The sequence below is a fragment of the Thamnophis sirtalis genome, unplaced genomic scaffold (assembly GCF_051295495.1).
Source record: "Thamnophis sirtalis isolate CommonGarterSnake01/CBP01778 unplaced genomic scaffold, rThaSir2_p1.2 scaffold_2, whole genome shotgun sequence".
In the NCBI taxonomy this organism is placed as follows: Eukaryota; Metazoa; Chordata; class Lepidosauria; order Squamata; family Natricidae; genus Thamnophis; species Thamnophis sirtalis.
Window position 1 is genome coordinate 115,528,699 of NW_028261382.1, and position 16,406 is coordinate 115,545,104.

Consider the following 16,406-nt stretch of genomic DNA (forward strand, 5'->3'; position numbering starts at 1 on the left):
GCTTAACTCCAGTGGTGGGATTAATTTTTTTTTACTACCCGTTCTGTGAGCATGGCTTGGTGGGTGTGGCAGGGAAAAGATACCGTACAATCTCCATTCCCTCCCCATTCCAGGGGAAGGAGACTGCAAAATCCCCATTCCCTCCCGATCAGCTGGGACTCAGCAGCAGAGAATAGATGGGGGGCGGGGCCAGTCAGAAGTGGTATTTACCAGTTCTTGGAACTACTCAAAATTTCCACTACCGGTTTTCCAGAACTGGCCAGAACCTGCTGAATACCACCTCTATTTGACTCCCTCTTCTTTGTGGCAGCCCCTGAGATATTGGAACGCTGCTATCATGTCACCCCTAGTCCTTCTACGTGCCTCTCAGTCTGCTAGTAATATTCTGATCCTGAATCTGAAATGTGTACTTCTGTGTTATATCTATGTGCAATAATTACTCTGGCATTTTTTTTGTTGGTTTAAAATATTTCTTCTTTCCAGTTATTCAAGATAACTGTCGTAAAGATTAAAACTGGTAGAAATGCAATCACTGTAAGTGAAAAATGTACTCTGTCAAAACCTTAGCAGCAGACCCTGACCATGGAAACAAACCTTACACAGAGTTTCATTAATCAGGTTTAGCATCCAGAAAGAAATAGTTAGGATACAGGATGTTGGAAAGCGAATAACCAAAATCCCACCCTCATTCATGAGCAAATGCAATAAGGTGGTATCTCAGAATTGCTTGAACCTCTTTTTCCCTGAATGCAAAACTAAAGAAGTGTTGCTAGAACTGGGCATTTCTAGTTTGATGAAAAGAAGGACTAGGGGTGACATGATAGCAGCGTTCCAATATCTCAGGGGTTGCTACAAAGAAGAGGGAGTCAAACAGAGGTGATATTCAGCAGGTTCTGACCAGTTCTGGAAAACCGGTAGTGGAAATTTTGAGTAGTTCCGAGAACTGGTAAATATCACTTCCGACTGGCCGCGCCCCCCATCTATTCTCTGCTGCGGAGTCCCAGGGAATGGGAATTTTGCAGTCTCCTTCCCCTGGAATGGGGAGGGAATGGAGATTTTATTGTATCTTTTCCCTGCCACACCCACCAAGCCATCTATTTTCTGCTGCGGAGTCCCAGGGAATGGGAATTTTGCAGTCTCCTTCCCCTGGAATGGGGAGGGAATGGAGATTTTATTGTATCTTTTCCCTGCCACACCCACCAAGCCATGCTCACAGAACCGGTAGTAAATTAATTTGAATCCCACCACTAGAGTTAAGCTATTCTCCAAAGGGCCTGAGGGCAGGACAAGAAGCAATGGATAGAAGCTAATCTAGGAGAGAAGCAATCTAGAACTACTGAGAAATTTCCTGACAGTTAGAACAATTAATCAGTGGAACAATTTGCCTCCAGAAGTTGTAAATACTCAAACACTGGAAGTTGTTAAGAAGAGATTGGACAACCATTTGTCTGAAATGGTATATTGTTTCCTCTCTAAGTGAGAGGATTGGACTAGGAGACCTCCAAGGTCCCTTCCAACTCTGTTATTCTATTCCAGTGTTTCTCAACCTTGGCAACTTGAAGATGTCCGGACTTCAACTCCCAGAATTCCCCAGCCAGCAAATGCTGGCTGGGGAATTCTGGGAGTTGAAGTCCAGACATCTTCAAGTTGCCAAGGTTGAGAAACACTGTTCTATTCTAAAGACTTAATGCCATTTTGCCCAGATAAAGCTGGCACTGGAGCATCCATCTCTTTTTTTATTAGCCATGTTTTGAAATATCCTCTTTTGTTTCCCAGCCTCAGTAACATTCTCTGCTTGGTCTCAATGAGGTGCCAGTCTTTGGAAGCTTTGCTTGGTTAGCCATGGATAAAATAACTTCCCTCTTGCCTGCCACTCAGAAACCCACCGAGTTGAAGTTGGCAGCAAAGTAATCTCCAAAGCAATTGAGGTTCTTAGCAAAACGGTGTTCGGGTAGGCAACGAAAGGCTTTTCAGGCATTTTGAATCTCAATTTCCATAATCCCTGAATACTGCTCCCTGATTACAAAAAAACCCAAAGCACCAGGAGAATGTTAGGTGATGTACCTACCCCTCACAGTATTTCAGCCACAGAACGTGATCAAGGGGCAAGGGAAACTTTTCTCTGTGCCTGTTTCCTTTTCAGTAGGAAATAAATTATGATTTTTGCCAATGCATTCAAGTGAGAAATTCCTTGAGTGCTCTACAATACAAGTGAATCCTCAATTGATGAACACAATTGAGCCCAACATTTCTGTTGCTACGCAAGACAGTTAAGTGAATTTTGCCCCATTTCATGACTTTTGTTGCCACCATGGCAGGGATGGGTTCCTGCCAGTTCTAACCTCTTCTATAGAAGAGGTTCCACAAATCTACAGTGCCGTTTAGAACCAGTTCCAGCTCCCTCCACCCACCCGTCCGGACATCATCAAGATGAAGAGCGAGAGGAGGAATTCTGGGAGTTGAAGTCCACAAGTCTTAAAGCTGTCAGGTTTGAACACCCCTGAGGTTTTTTTTTCTAAAGGGCTAGGGGTGCAAGGGTCTTGTAACTTGACAGCTTTAAGACTTGCGTGCTTCAAATGCCAGAGTTTCTGAGCCAACATTTTGGTTGCTAAGCAAGAGCGTTGTTAAGTGAGTTTCACCACATTTTACAAATTGGCCATGCCCACCCAGTCACATGGCTGGCAAGCTACTCCCACAAAGCAGTCCACACCTACAGAAGAGGTTCTAAAAAATTTGAAACCCACCACTGATCCTTTCCCTGCCACGCCCACCATGCCACGCCCACCAAGCCCCATCTATTCTCTGCCTCCCGAGTCCCAGCTGATTGGGAGGAAATGGGGATTTTGCAGTAACCTTTTCCTGGAGTGGTGTGGGAATGGAGATTTTACAGTATTCTTCCCAGGGGTGGGTTCCTGCCAGTTCTAACCTCTTCTATAGACGAAGTTCCACAAATCTACAGTGCCGTTTAGAACCAGTTCCAGCTCCCTCCCCCCGCCTGTCCGTACATCATCAAGATGAAGAGCGAGAGGAGGAATTCTGGGAGTTGAAGTCCACAAGTCTTAAAGCTGTCAAGTTTGAACACCACTGGGGCTTTTTTTCTAAAGGGTTAGGAGTGCAAGGGTCTTGTAACTTGACAGCTTTAAGACTTGCGTGCTTCAAATGCCAGAGTTTCTGAGGCAACATTTTGGTTGCTAAGCAAGAGCATTGTTATGTGAGTTTCACCACATTTTACAAGTTGGCCATGCCCATCCAGTCACATGACTGCCAAGCCACTCCCACTCAATCACATAGCTGGCAAGCCACTCCCACCTGGTCACATGGCTGGCAAGCCACTCCCACGAAGCAGGCCACACCTTCAGAAAAGGTTCTAAAAATTTTTGAAACCCACCACTGCACCATGGTGAAGTGAACCACTGCAGTTAGTAACATGGTTGTTAAGTGGACCTGGCTTCCCCATTGACTTTGCTTGTCAGAAGGTCACCAGAGGTGATCACGTGACCCTGTAAATATGTGCCAGTTGCCAAACATCTAAATTTTGATCAGAAGGATGCTGCAACCATCATAAATGTGAAAAATGTCATAACTCACCTTTTTCAGAGCCATGTAACTCCAAAAGGTCACTAGCCAAAGGTTATAGGTTGAGGGTTGTGTTTATATTCTTACATAAAAGATAATAACAGTCACAAGAACAGTGCTAGTATAATCAATACTGTTAAAAATATAATCTAATGATTGGGTTGGCAATATATAAATCATATAGCAATGCTATATTTGTTTCTTTAAATCATACTGTAAAATGTGATTGGTTGCTGTTTCCTCAATCGGCCATAAGAGGGAGCCAGAATGACTGTTAGTTCTCTGTTTGTTAGATGCTGGCCTGGGCTGATCTGAGTGTTTTGGCAGCTGGCTGTTAGAAAGTGCCGTGAGCTATTGTAAGTTTTGCAACTGATAGCAAACTTTGAGTACCAGACTGTTTGTATGATACTGGACTATGTTATTTGGATTATCCCTTAACTGAAAGACATTGATGACTGACTGTCTTATCCGTGTATGACTTGGACTGTTTGATGGACTCTGATACCTCTATTTCCACAAAAGTAAAAGCCTATTTAAACTGCAGTGTCTCTGTATGCTGGTTTGTGTGTTCTCCAACACAATTCTCACAACGTTTCTCTGAACGCACTTGCTCTCCCAACAGTGAGCTTACCTAACAAATACCCTCTTTTAGTTAAGAGGCACAAGTGCAAAAAATGGAGGGGGAGGCAGTAGCAATCCTTTTGGGGTCCCCAGAGTCTTCCAGAATAGATTCTTGTTGTTAGTTGTGAAGTCATGTCTCACCAATCGCGACCCCATGGACAATGTTCCTCCAGGCCTTCCTGTCCTCTACCCTCCTCCATTTAAGCTCACGCCTACTGCTTCAGTGACTCCATCCATCCAACCATCTCATTCTCTGTCATCCTGTTCTTCTTTTGCCCTCAATCTTTCCCAGCATTAGGCTCTTCTCTGGTGAGTCCTTTCTTCTCATTAGGGAGCCAAAGTATTTCATCTTCAGGATCTGGCCTTCTATCAGGATTGATCTCCTCTAGGACTGACCAGTTGGATCGCCTTGCAGTCCAGACACTCGCAGGAGTCTTCTCCAGGACCATAGTTCAAAGGCCTCCATTCTTTGATGCTCAGCCTTTCTTATGGTCCAACCTTCACAGCCATACATTGCAAGTGGGAAAACCATAGCCTTGGCTATACACACCTTTGTTGGCAGGGTGATGTCTCTGCTCCAGAATAGATAGGCTCCCAAATTTAGATAACCTCTTTGTCTTGTTTGTGCTTAACTAACCCATTTCACTTTTTAAATTGCTAGAACCATTCAAAATGGACTTTTGGGGAATACGCTGTGCATCCTGCCAAGCTCCATCAAATCCAGAGCATCCTTGATAAATTTAGGGCACAATCATACAGCCCCACAAAATTGAAAACTTGGATAACTCCTGGTTGATATCACTACCCACACATCATAGTGCCATTCTTTTGTGAGTTGCTGGATAGAGCATGGCACAACAACTAAGAACAGCCTTTTCTTCTGTTGGAAGAAATGTCGCCCTGAGTTCAGTTCCAAGTGGGGAGAAAGACATTGGAAATAGGGTGGCTTTTTGGAAAGATGGTTGTAATGGTGGACAGGATCACATGCCTTGAAGATCTTGGATGAAGAAAAAAAGGGAAGAGATGCCGAGAGTGCCTGAATTTTATACACCTCTGGGCTTTGAGCTTGAATTTGAGCTTGTACGGTGGTCAGACTCCCATGGGGCCATGCAAGGAGCAACCCTGTCGGATGTCCTGAGTCCTAGGCTTGGTTGAGCCTTGCTGGGTGATGCAATCTTCCCAGGTGCCATGCGGTGAGAGAGGTAGAGGGCTAATCCTACCTTTGTTGGATCTTGAGTGAGGGCATTTGCCTATGAATAGACCTAGTTATCTCTTTATCTCTTAAGGGCTGACATTTACCATGGGCTGTTGAGGATGGTGGAGGGCTATTAAGAGTGAACCTGTTTCCTGCCTAAAAACACGTTTCTCCATTTCTCATCCAGGGAAATATAATATTCTGCCTTTTTTAACATTTCCTAGAATATTTCATTTTTCTAGGAGAGGGGTGGGTGCTAACTTCCCATACCTCTTCTTTCCTATCTTCTAAACTCGCTCTAATTCTTTTTCTCAGCTATCCACTGCAGCCTCAGTCCAAATGGTATCGATCTCTCTGTGTGTACCGAAGGAATTAGCCTGCAACTTGAAGGGGAGAGAGTGGAACCAACCTCCCTTAAGAAAGAAACCTCTAAGTTGCCTGAGTTGAAAGAAACTCTCCAAAGACAGCCCCTGGAATCAGAAGCATCTAAGGTGGGTATTACCATGCCTCTTTCTTTATTCTCTGCCTTCTTACCCCAATATTTGCAAGCTGTGACAAACTCTGGACTGTATGCAAGAGGGGTGGGGTGGGGGAACCCCAAATAAGGTTGAAACTCACAATATATAATCAAAATATTGGACGGTCACCCACAGTCACCCCAAATCAGAGGGATGCTTGACCTGAATGGTCTTCGAAGCATTGCAAAAGGCATGGAGGGCCTGGTCTAAAAGAAGAACCAGAATATGGGTGCTACTCCCAAAAGCATCTACCATCCAGCTGATAGCTGAAGGTACCTCCAATGGCAGTGGGATCCTCAAGCAGCCTCTCTCTAGTTCAGAGGTGGGGAATAATGGGCATTTTATGACTTGTGGACTTCAACTCCCAGAATTCTTGAACCAGATCATAAAAGTCATAAAAGAGACATTGTTCCCTACCCCTGTTTATAGATCAGAGGTGTCAAACTCAAGTTTCCCCTGGCTGGTTTCAGCCCACAGGGTGCTTATATCTGGCCCTTGGGGCCACCCTGGAAACAGCGAAGGACTGGCCCGCAATGCCTCTGACAGTGAAAATGGAGCTCGGGGGGGTCGGGGGGGCACACAAGGCCTGCTCAAGCTCAGTTTTTACTGGCAGTGCATTTGGGCCACCCCAGGTACCCTCGACACAGGTACTACTACAGACGCCCCCAACACCACATGTGTCCCAATGACATGAGTGACATTGAGCTGGCCATGCCCACCCTGACTATGGCCCCCTGCCCCCCTGAGGTCAAACACAACCTCAATGAAATAGAATTTGACCTCCCTGCTCTAGATGATTGGACTGGACAAGCTGAATCACATTTTTCCAGGCAGTTCCTGAGACATTTCAGTATCATCTCATATCCAAAGAGGTGTGTAAGTTATAACCAACATTTCAGAGATTGATTCAGATCTAGTGAGGAACACACCCAACTCCCTTATTCATTCCAGTGGTCTCTGAGGAAAAAAAATCCTGAATGGTTAGAATTCTAGAGACAAATTGGTCAGATCTGTTCAGTTGCAAGATGACCATAGGGGAGCGTGCTTTAAATCCCAAAAGGTTCAGTCCTCATTTTTTCCAGCCAAAAATGACAAAAAGATGGGAGCCTAGGAGGGGAAGAAATATGAAACAATATTTTTTTTCCTCTGACTGAGTCCGAATTAATTTATTTTAAAAAACATTCTATGTACAAACCAATTCATTGGCCCTGCTCAAGCATACAAGATTTGAAATCAGAAATCTTTACTGTGCCTCTCGCTGGCCATCTGATTTTCAGGTGTCTGCCACAAATGTGGGAGACATGTACTCATTCACAGGGGGCGGGGGTTACATGCACATGCAAGGGGGAGTGGGGGGAACATGGGGGAGCACGTCCCACCGTAAACCGTTTTGGGAATAGCAGACCTCCCGGAATCCCCAGAACCCTCTTTTTGGTCCCAAGAGCTTCTGGGAGGCCTGGGAGGCCCAAAGAGGGCCATGGGGAATCGTGTGCACATGTACGAGGGGGAGGGAAAGGGGGAGTACGGGATGTTCTCGTGCACATGCACTGGGGAGCATGGGGGCATCGTACATGCATGTGCATGGGGTGGGGCGTTATGGATGTGGGCACGCACACGCTGTCACATGCCCATGTGCACTTTCGGCACCCAAGGAAAAAATGGTTAGCCCTCACTGAGTTAGGATGACAGCATTACAAACCTCTTCTTTCTTGGCTTTTTCATCCAAGGTGGATATAACGTTGAAAAAGAACCACTTCAACTCACATTAAAATAAGTGTTATTATACTAAACAAATTAATTGTCGGGCAGGTAAGACCCAGTCCCCATGTGACGCTTCAATTAACCTGATTTATTGCTAAATCCTTTTGCACAGGAATCTTCTCAGCTAGCAGTCTGTACTTACTAAGTTAGATACGGGTTAATGACACTCAGAGGGGTTGAAATTGGACCTAGTTCTTTTATGGCTACGTAAGGATTCTAGGCTGATTCCCTTTTTCACTCTGCCCCCCTGGTTTTGCCATCTCTTCCCCCAAAAATTATATAGCTGCCCATTTACCCAAGGGAACTCTGGGCAGTGATATCTTGGAAGCTGGTTGCCAAATGAAGCAGTTGGATTGGCACACGGCACTGTCTCGTGTCTTATTTAATCAGTTGATTGAACAGACTGCAACAGTTTATGTTTGCACAAATCACCAAGTCATAAATTCCTCATACTTCAATCTCTTAGAATCAAGGAATGGAGCCATAGATAGTATTCATCATTCGTTATGTCTGGGTCAAAATCTTTCATCTGAATTCAGATGGGCGGTGTAGAGAAGAAATCAGTGCTTCAGGATAGATTTTGGCATCATTTTTTTCCCCACTTAGCCCCTGCCATTAGGCCAAATCAACCCAATAGGGCCATGGAAGAGAGGATGAGGAAGGTTAAATAGGATTAAAGCTACCCATTTCATTTTTTAATCCCTTCCATCCTATTCCACCCCCCTAACCAAACAACTCAGCAAACAAAATATTATTTTAGCTTAATTCATTTTCATAAACGCTGTGTCAAACACCAAAGCCTTGGAGTTTGCCATACTGGGAGAGGGAAGGAGCCCCTGCACTGGTGATGGGGGGTGTAGAGACCCGGAGGCTGTAGTGGCATGCCACCGAATGCTGAGGATCGGCTGGTCAATGGAGAGTGAGCCGTGGATCAGCTGTGCAGTGGGGAGGTGGAGAGATGTGAGGCAAGCAGCCTGCTGGGCCTGTTCTGACTAAGGCTTCCCCAAAAAGCATGAAGCAGATTCCTGGTCCTGACAAAACCCCTTTTATTAAATGAATGTGAATTCCTCCCATTCACATTCAGCAAAGGCCTGGCAAACAGTCTTTCAAAGGTGAAGTTATGACCACAGACCTCATCCAGCTTGGAAAGCTGCCATGTAAATATTTTCAAAACACAGTGCTGTGCAAGGAAAGACTGGGCACAGAGTCTCTGAGATTCACAGACAGATCTTCACACTCCTGAAATGAATGAATGAACAAACAAACAAATGAATTGTTTCCTGCAAAAGCCCACTCCCCTTTCACTCTTCTTTTATTTCCTGTGGGAGGGTCCACTCATGGTCCATCTGTGGCTTTACTCCCAAGTCGACCCTGATTTCTTAGCTCTTCTTTTCTTCTGGCAGCTCTGTGCATGCGTAGACTAGGAACAGGCTCCTACTATTCCTCTGCCTCACTGCTGTCTAGCTCCGAAGGCAGCTGAGAACTGCCAGATGGCCTTGGCCCCATCTCTGCCTCTGATACAGAGCCTTCATCTGAGCCTTCCCCAGCCTCCAGGACTGGCCCATGTTCCTCCCCAACCTCCTCACTGTCCGACTCTGGCAGGCCACAAACAGGGCCTCGGAGTTCCAGAGATAGGCCCATGCAGTTAGCCTGCATGCGAAGTGGTATCTTAATGCTGGTTTAGGTCCAGAACCCAGACCAGGGGTGCGTTCCAGCAACCACTACTGCCAGTTCGCTCATGAGTGTGTTGCAAATTGTTCTGTGCATGTGCAGAAGCGAAAAACAAGATGGTGCCATAGAGAACTGATTTGGGGGAGTGGCAGGCCTGGGTTGCTGGCGGTTCCAGTGACCCAGGCAACCAAACCACTACCAATTCAGCCGAACCAGTCTGAACCAGTAGGAACCCACCATACCCTTGAGACACCTTGGGGCTGCAGAAAATTGGTAGTAGCCTGTAAATTCTGTCTCTCATCTGTGAAGGAGGGTTATGCAGTGCTCCAGATTCAAAGGCAAGAATCAGCTTGGGAGCAGACAGAGCTGCTCATTTGGCAACTCCTGAAACAAAATCTTTCTTTCCTTGGGTCCCTGTTGTGACTGCAGACCTCAGATGAATGACCTCAAGACAAAGCATAGCTGCTCTGGGCAGCTACTGGCAGATGTTAAGGTCTATCACTATGTGCGCCAAAAGACCTTTTCTCTTTAAATCTGGAGGACATAAGAGCCCAATGATAAACCAAGGCTAACACCCCCCCCCCCGCCCACCCACAGCATCTGGGGTCAGGCAGCCTATTAAGCCCAGGTTGAATTATTCAGATAATAGCTTAGCACATCGAATGAATCCAACTGGGGTGACTGGGCAAATTATTCTATCTGATTTAAGCCTACTTTGCTGCTGGCAATGACTGAAGCGGTTCCACCACAAAACCGCGGACGACAAAATCGCGGTCGACGAAAGCGCGCATTTGACGTCATCACAGCGCGACGAAAACATCGGGCTGTGATCGAAAAATGTAAAAATAAAGCGAAAACCTTACCCTAACCCCCCAAACCTAACCCTAACCCTAAACCTAACCCTTAACCTAACCCTAAATCTAACCCTAAACCTAACCGTTAACCTAACGCTAAACGTAATGCTAACCCTTAACCTAACGCTAAACGTAACCCTAACGCTCTAACCCTAACCCTTAACCTAACCCTAACCCTAACCCTAAACCTAACCCTTACCTTTATGTGAATCGGCTTGCTTTAATTTTATTTTTATTTCAATTTTTAATTTTTTTCGTCGCGCTGTGATGACGTCAAATGCGCGCTTTCGTCGATCGCGCTTTTGTGGACCGCGGTTTTGACGGGTCACGACTGAAGCTGCTGTGAGCATCGTTCCTTGCCCTCCATTCTGCTGGAAGCTCGAAGGTGGATATTCAGAAAAATGTATCTTCCTGGCCAACCAGTGATGGGTTTCAAAAATTGTTTGAACCTACTCTGTGGGTGTGGCCTCCTTTGTGGGAGTGGCTTGCTGCCCATGTGACCGGATATGAAGATGCCGACGACACTTGTCAGAACCACCTCAAATTACCTCACACACAGCACTAGCATGCATAAGAATATGTTGTAAACTTGTTTTTTAAAAGGCATCTTTGGTTTGCGTTAAAACAACTTCAACACACGCAATGTTCTGATTGCACCACAAATGCAGAAGTCATCTTTACCTTTCACAGAGGCACTGAGTTTTATAAATATGAGAATGATAGTGTAGAATAATCATATCCAAGAACCAGTGGTGGGTTTCAAAAATTTTTGGAACCTTTTCTGTAGGTGTGGCCTGCTTTCCGGGTCCACTGGTGGAACCTCTTCTAACCGGTTCGGTAGATTTGACGAACCGGTTCTACTGAATAGGTGCGAACTGGTAGGACCCCACCTATGTGGCCAACCTTGTAGAAAAGAATACTTTCTTTAAAAAAAAAACATTTAAGAGTGACTACCATGTAATGCCAAGAGGTCTTACAGTAGCCCTTTTTGTGGCCTGCCAGTTGCGAAAGATATCAGATGTTGGCTGTCAATTGTCTACTTCAAGGGCCTCCCAACGTAGCACCTTTAGGACTTGTGGACTTCAACTCCCAGAATTCCTTAGGGAGTCATGCTGGCTGAGGAATTATGGGAGTTGAAGTCCACAGATCTTAAAAGTGTCAGGTTTGGAGGCCCCTGGTCTACTTCAAAGGTGCTTTTCCTCAAATAGAGGTAGTCCTCAACTTACTACCACAATTGAGACCAAAACTCAGTGGGGCAGTGAATTTTTCCCCATTTTATGACCTTTCCTGTCTCAATTGTTAAGTGAATCGCTGCAGTTGATAAGTTAGTCACCTAGTGGTTAAGTCAGTGTTTCTCAACCTTGGCGACTTTCAGTCCTTTGGACTTCAACTCCCAGAATCCCCCAGCCAGCATAGCTGGCTGGGGGAATTCTGGGAGTTGAAGTCCACAGGACTGAAAGTCGGCAAGGTTGAGAAACACTGGGTTAAGTGAATCTGGTTACCCCCATTGACTTGGCTTGTCAGAAGGTCCCAAAAGGGGATCACATGATCACATGGGACACAGCAACGGTCATAAGTATGAACCAGTTGCCAAGCATCTGAACTCTGATCACATGATCATGTGGATGCTGGAAAGGTCGTAAGTGTGAAAAATGGTCATAAATCCCTTTTTGCAGTGCTGTTGTGACTTTGAATGGTCTCTAAATGAACTATTGTGTGTCAATAGTTCTGTACGTGCTTTCTGCTTCGCTTTCCCTTTCTTATGAACTTACTTTCTTTAAGAGAGACAGAGTGTGTCTCAGTGGTGGGATTCACTTCCCTTCACTACCTGTTCGCAAATATGAGCATGCATGCATAGAAGATCGAGCATTATGTCAGGGTGGGGAGGGACGGAGTCTCCAGCAGCTGCCACTACCAGTTCGCCCAAACTGGTAAGAACCAGATAGCAATAGCAATAGCAATAGCAGTTAGACTTATATACCGCTTCATAGGGCTTTCAGCCCTCTCTAAGCGGTTTACAGAGTCAGCATATCGCCCCCACAATCTGGGTCCTCATTTTACCCTCCTTGGAAGGATGGAAGGCTGAGTCAACCCTGAGCCGGTGAGATTTGAACCGCTGAACTGCTGAACTAGCAGTCAGCTGAAGTGGCCTGCAGTACTGCACTCTACCCACTGCGCCACCTCAGCTCAGATGAATACCACCTCTGGTGTGTCTCCTTTCCATGCAGGCCTTGTTATGAGAAAAGGCAGTACAGAGTGATGAATGTGGTTCATGCTTCAGCCCAGTAATTAAATATCTTTAAGGCTTTAGTGCTGCTATTCATTACACCTGAGCAACAGATAGAAGGTTGTCATTGGGGAGAAAACCATGCCAAAAGATTATTATTCTCTGCTTTTCCTCTTGTAATTGGCTTGACACTGAGCACAGATGGGGTTTTTTTTTACTTAAGAGTCGTAAACATGTTTTACACTGATTTCCCGACACCTCAGCTGATTCCTTTGCTAATATCAAGTGTCAGTTAACAAATGCTGTCTACATTGATCAACTTGGTTCTCGTTATACTCCATTCATCTCCTTCCATACGGCCAAGAACAGGGGCTGGACTTATAAAGGATCTTGTCTTCTTTACCTGTGGAATCCAGGATGTATGGATTTGTGAGTTTTGTGAGAAAACAAATGTAATAATATTGTGCGGTACCTCTGCCTGTTTCCTTTGTAGAAATGAAATGCACATGTTGTCACATTCAGACTGTCAGGGTTCCAAGTAGCATTCAAAGGTAAATCAGAGTCTGAGGCAAAGTAAAGTTCCAATTTATTAAGAGAGCCATGTTGGCACATCTGGGAAAGCCCGAATCTGAAAGCTTCCCGGTTTTCCCCACTCAGTTGAAAGTTCAAGATCTTGCCCCCACACCCACAAGTCCCTCACATGGTTCAATCTTCCACTGCCATGCTGGCAGATCCACTCATCCAATTCTGGCCAGGTGCAGAGACAAAGGATGACCTTGGCTTTCTAGGAAGAATTTTGTTATGACTACATCGCATCTCACTCCATACAATCCCCCCTCCCATTTTCCCACAATAGAAAATGCATAGTAGAATAATAGAAAGTGTGGCAGGTCAAAGATCCAAAAGAAAAGATGGCTGCAGGCCTGACACAGACATTCTGTGGAGGAGTAGAGAAAGTATTCAAGAAAGTAGACAATATTCCCTTCATTTACCTCCCACAGACCCGTTAGATCGCACAGGGTCGGCCTCCTCCGGGTTCCGTCTACCAGCCAATGCCATCTGGCTACTACCTGGGGGAGGGCCTTCTCTGTTGCAGCTCCGGCCCTTTGGAATGAACTCCCCGCGGAGATTCGGACCCTCACCCCTCTCCAGGGCTTCCGGAAAGCCGTCAAAACTTGGCTGTGCCGGCAGGCCTGGGGTTGATGAGTTCCTCTCCCCTCTCGACTTGTATGGCCGTATGACTCTTGTGTATTTTAATTATATGTATTGTGTTTGTATCCCCTTTCCCTTTTTGAGTTGTTCGCCGCCCTGAGTCCCTCCCGGAGAAGGGCGGCATACAAATAAATTAAATCTAAATCTAAATCTAAATTTATGGCTGCAATCAACAATTCCCTTTTTCTATTCACTGTAGTTTTGGGTTCTTATTTGTTCAGAGTTTGGATTAAGAAAACGCATGGTTATAGTCACACTGTAAATGGAAAAGTTCACATCTGGGTAGATTTATCCTGCATTGGCCTGATGTTATCTAAATGTCACATTTAGAAAACAGACTGCTATACTTTAAAGATACATCTGATAAGCGTCCGATTATTCTACGTATCAATTCCTTTTTATCTATTGAAAATGTGCTATCATGTTTAGGGCTATATTTCGTTTCTCAAATTGTATCATCAGTTCATCTTTTAGGAGCTTCCTGTGGGAGGAGCCTGTCGACGAGGAGCTCAACGAAGCCCCTCTTAAAGATCTGGTTTGTATATCTAATTAAGATCAATAGATATCATCCCTTTCTGGCAGAAAGGGACAGGCAGAAGCTCAGGTGTTAGGATTTATTCGTAGTTCATAGCCCTCTTCTTTTTTTTTTTTTTTTTTTGGGCTGCGAACAGAATGGATCCAGCGTAGCTGAGCTTTCCTCCAACCATTTCTTTACAGCTGCCTTTTTGCAGCACTAGACAGCCTCCCCCGCACTCAGGACTATGACAAATTGCTTTTAAGATAATACGAGCGGGTCACACCTCTGTGATGTGTGTGTGTGTTTTTTTTTAACTATCTAAATACCAGCCTTGTTTTTCCTTTGAACTTCTCTGCGCAATTGGGACACAAAATGGCGTCTTTACTGTGTTGGTGATTGATGACGTAATTAACTGGCTTTATTTCCCCGGAGACCGCTACTCATTAATGAGCAAAGTCCACAAATAATTTATTGAGAACTGGCCAGCTGAAGACACTGTTTATCTGTCTATTCTCAGATTTTATCTATAATGCCTCCCAAGTCTAAACAGGCAAAAAAACCCTCCCCCCTTGTGCCTAAATCGCTGCCTTTGTCTCCTACGCCATCTACTGGAGATTTCTTGACACAGGAGCTTCTCTCCCAAATAATTAATGGCTTTAGAAAAGAAATTCAAGAATTTGTGTTGGATTTATGCGATAAAATACATGCCAAAATTGCCCAGATGAATGCGAATGTGTATGAAGTCGCGTCTACTTTAACAGATTATGTTGAAGTAATGGAGACGAAATTGGAATCTTTGGAGAGGGCTAATCTTGATTTGTCTTCTAATATTCAAGCTTTACAACAAGAGATTATTAATAATCAAACACAACTTACAATGATAAATTATAATACAAAGGCGTTTGCAATACGTGTAAGAGGATTGCCTGAAAGGAAAGGAGAGAGTTTGAAACAGACTTTTGTAGAAACTTTCAGCCAACTGGTGGGAGGCCCAGGACTTAATTTGGATTGGAATATTCGAAAAATCTATCGCCAGAATTCGCATGTGGCGGAGCAACGACAGCTTCCAAGAGACATAATTATATATTTTTTCACAAGAGAATCCAGAAATGCGATTTTACAAAAGTTTTATAAAACCAGGCTCCGAATTGAGAACCACGATTTGCTCGTCTTTAAAGATATTCCGCTTCAGATGCTCCACGCAAGGAGAAGTTATACTTTTTTAACCCAAGAACTCAGAAAACGTCAAATAAAGTATAAATGGGAGGCTCCAGTTGGAATTACAGTTACATTTGAAAAGCAAAGATTTCGTATTAATTCTGTTTCGGAAGCTTGGGACTTTTATTATAAAACTCTGAAGGCGGGGCTTCCTGACTCACCCGGAAATGCGGAAGAACAAGGTGAAGGAAAGACAAGCAGCAACTCATTTGACTACAAGAAGGAGGGAGTTACTCTCCCCCTACTGGAGAGGCAGAAGAGCGGAAACTGAGCATTCAGTTATATCTTCAAAGCAGCGGGACATGTGGTTATAAGGCAGAGGGTTGCCTTTTCTTCCCGGAAGGACAGAAGAGTAAAGAATACAGACCCAGTGATGTTTTTAAAATACTTTCTAAGCTTTTGGACTGATTAAAACTTTAGGATTTCTGTTTGGTATGAAATGGTAAAGCTGTGTACTGATACGGGACTTTTACAAGATTTATTTGAGTTTAAATCCGAACTGTGCACGAAGTGTTTTCTGTGAGGATAGCGGGGACTAAGATTTATTTGAATCGCGGTTTGGGGTGAATGGAGTGTGGAACAGAAAGGAAGGTGGATTGGGATATTGATGAAGGAATCTTGGGATTGAACGAACTGGTATGAATTTTGGGCATATGTTTTATGAATCTACAAGTCTGAAGTATAATATAAAAAGCTCAGGATTTTAAAGTGAAGAGCGAGATCCTAATCTTATGCAATCTGGGCTAGGGAGGAATAGAGACGTGAAACGAAGGATAGGAAGATGAGCAGCGAAAATATGAAGACAAATTGATTTTTGTATAAACTAATATTTGAATATAAGCTTAAGAAAGACTATCTGGAGACTCTATAGGAAGATCGGGGTAAATATCAAAGAACTAAGGGACGAGGACAAAATATAAATGGAATGATTTATACTGTTTAAAATTTGAAGAATAATGGGAGGCTGAGCATAATGCAAAAGAGTTTTTAATTTTACTTTATTTACTTTTTTGTTTTTGTTTTCTTTTTCGGAGTG

At 44.4% G+C, this 16,406-nt stretch overlaps 1 protein-coding gene across 1 annotated transcript in view; it reads left to right on the forward strand.

Moving 5' to 3' along the window:
* The window catches only part of SAMD12 (sterile alpha motif domain containing 12), a 325,551-nt gene that overhangs the window by 27,533 nt on the left and 281,612 nt on the right, over positions 1-16,406 (forward strand). Inside the window, exon 2 of the mRNA XM_087706751.1 lies at positions 5,708-5,883. Coding sequence (XP_087562877.1) covers positions 5,708-5,883 — 176 coding nt within the window. The remainder of the gene's footprint in view (positions 1-5,707; positions 5,884-16,406) is intronic.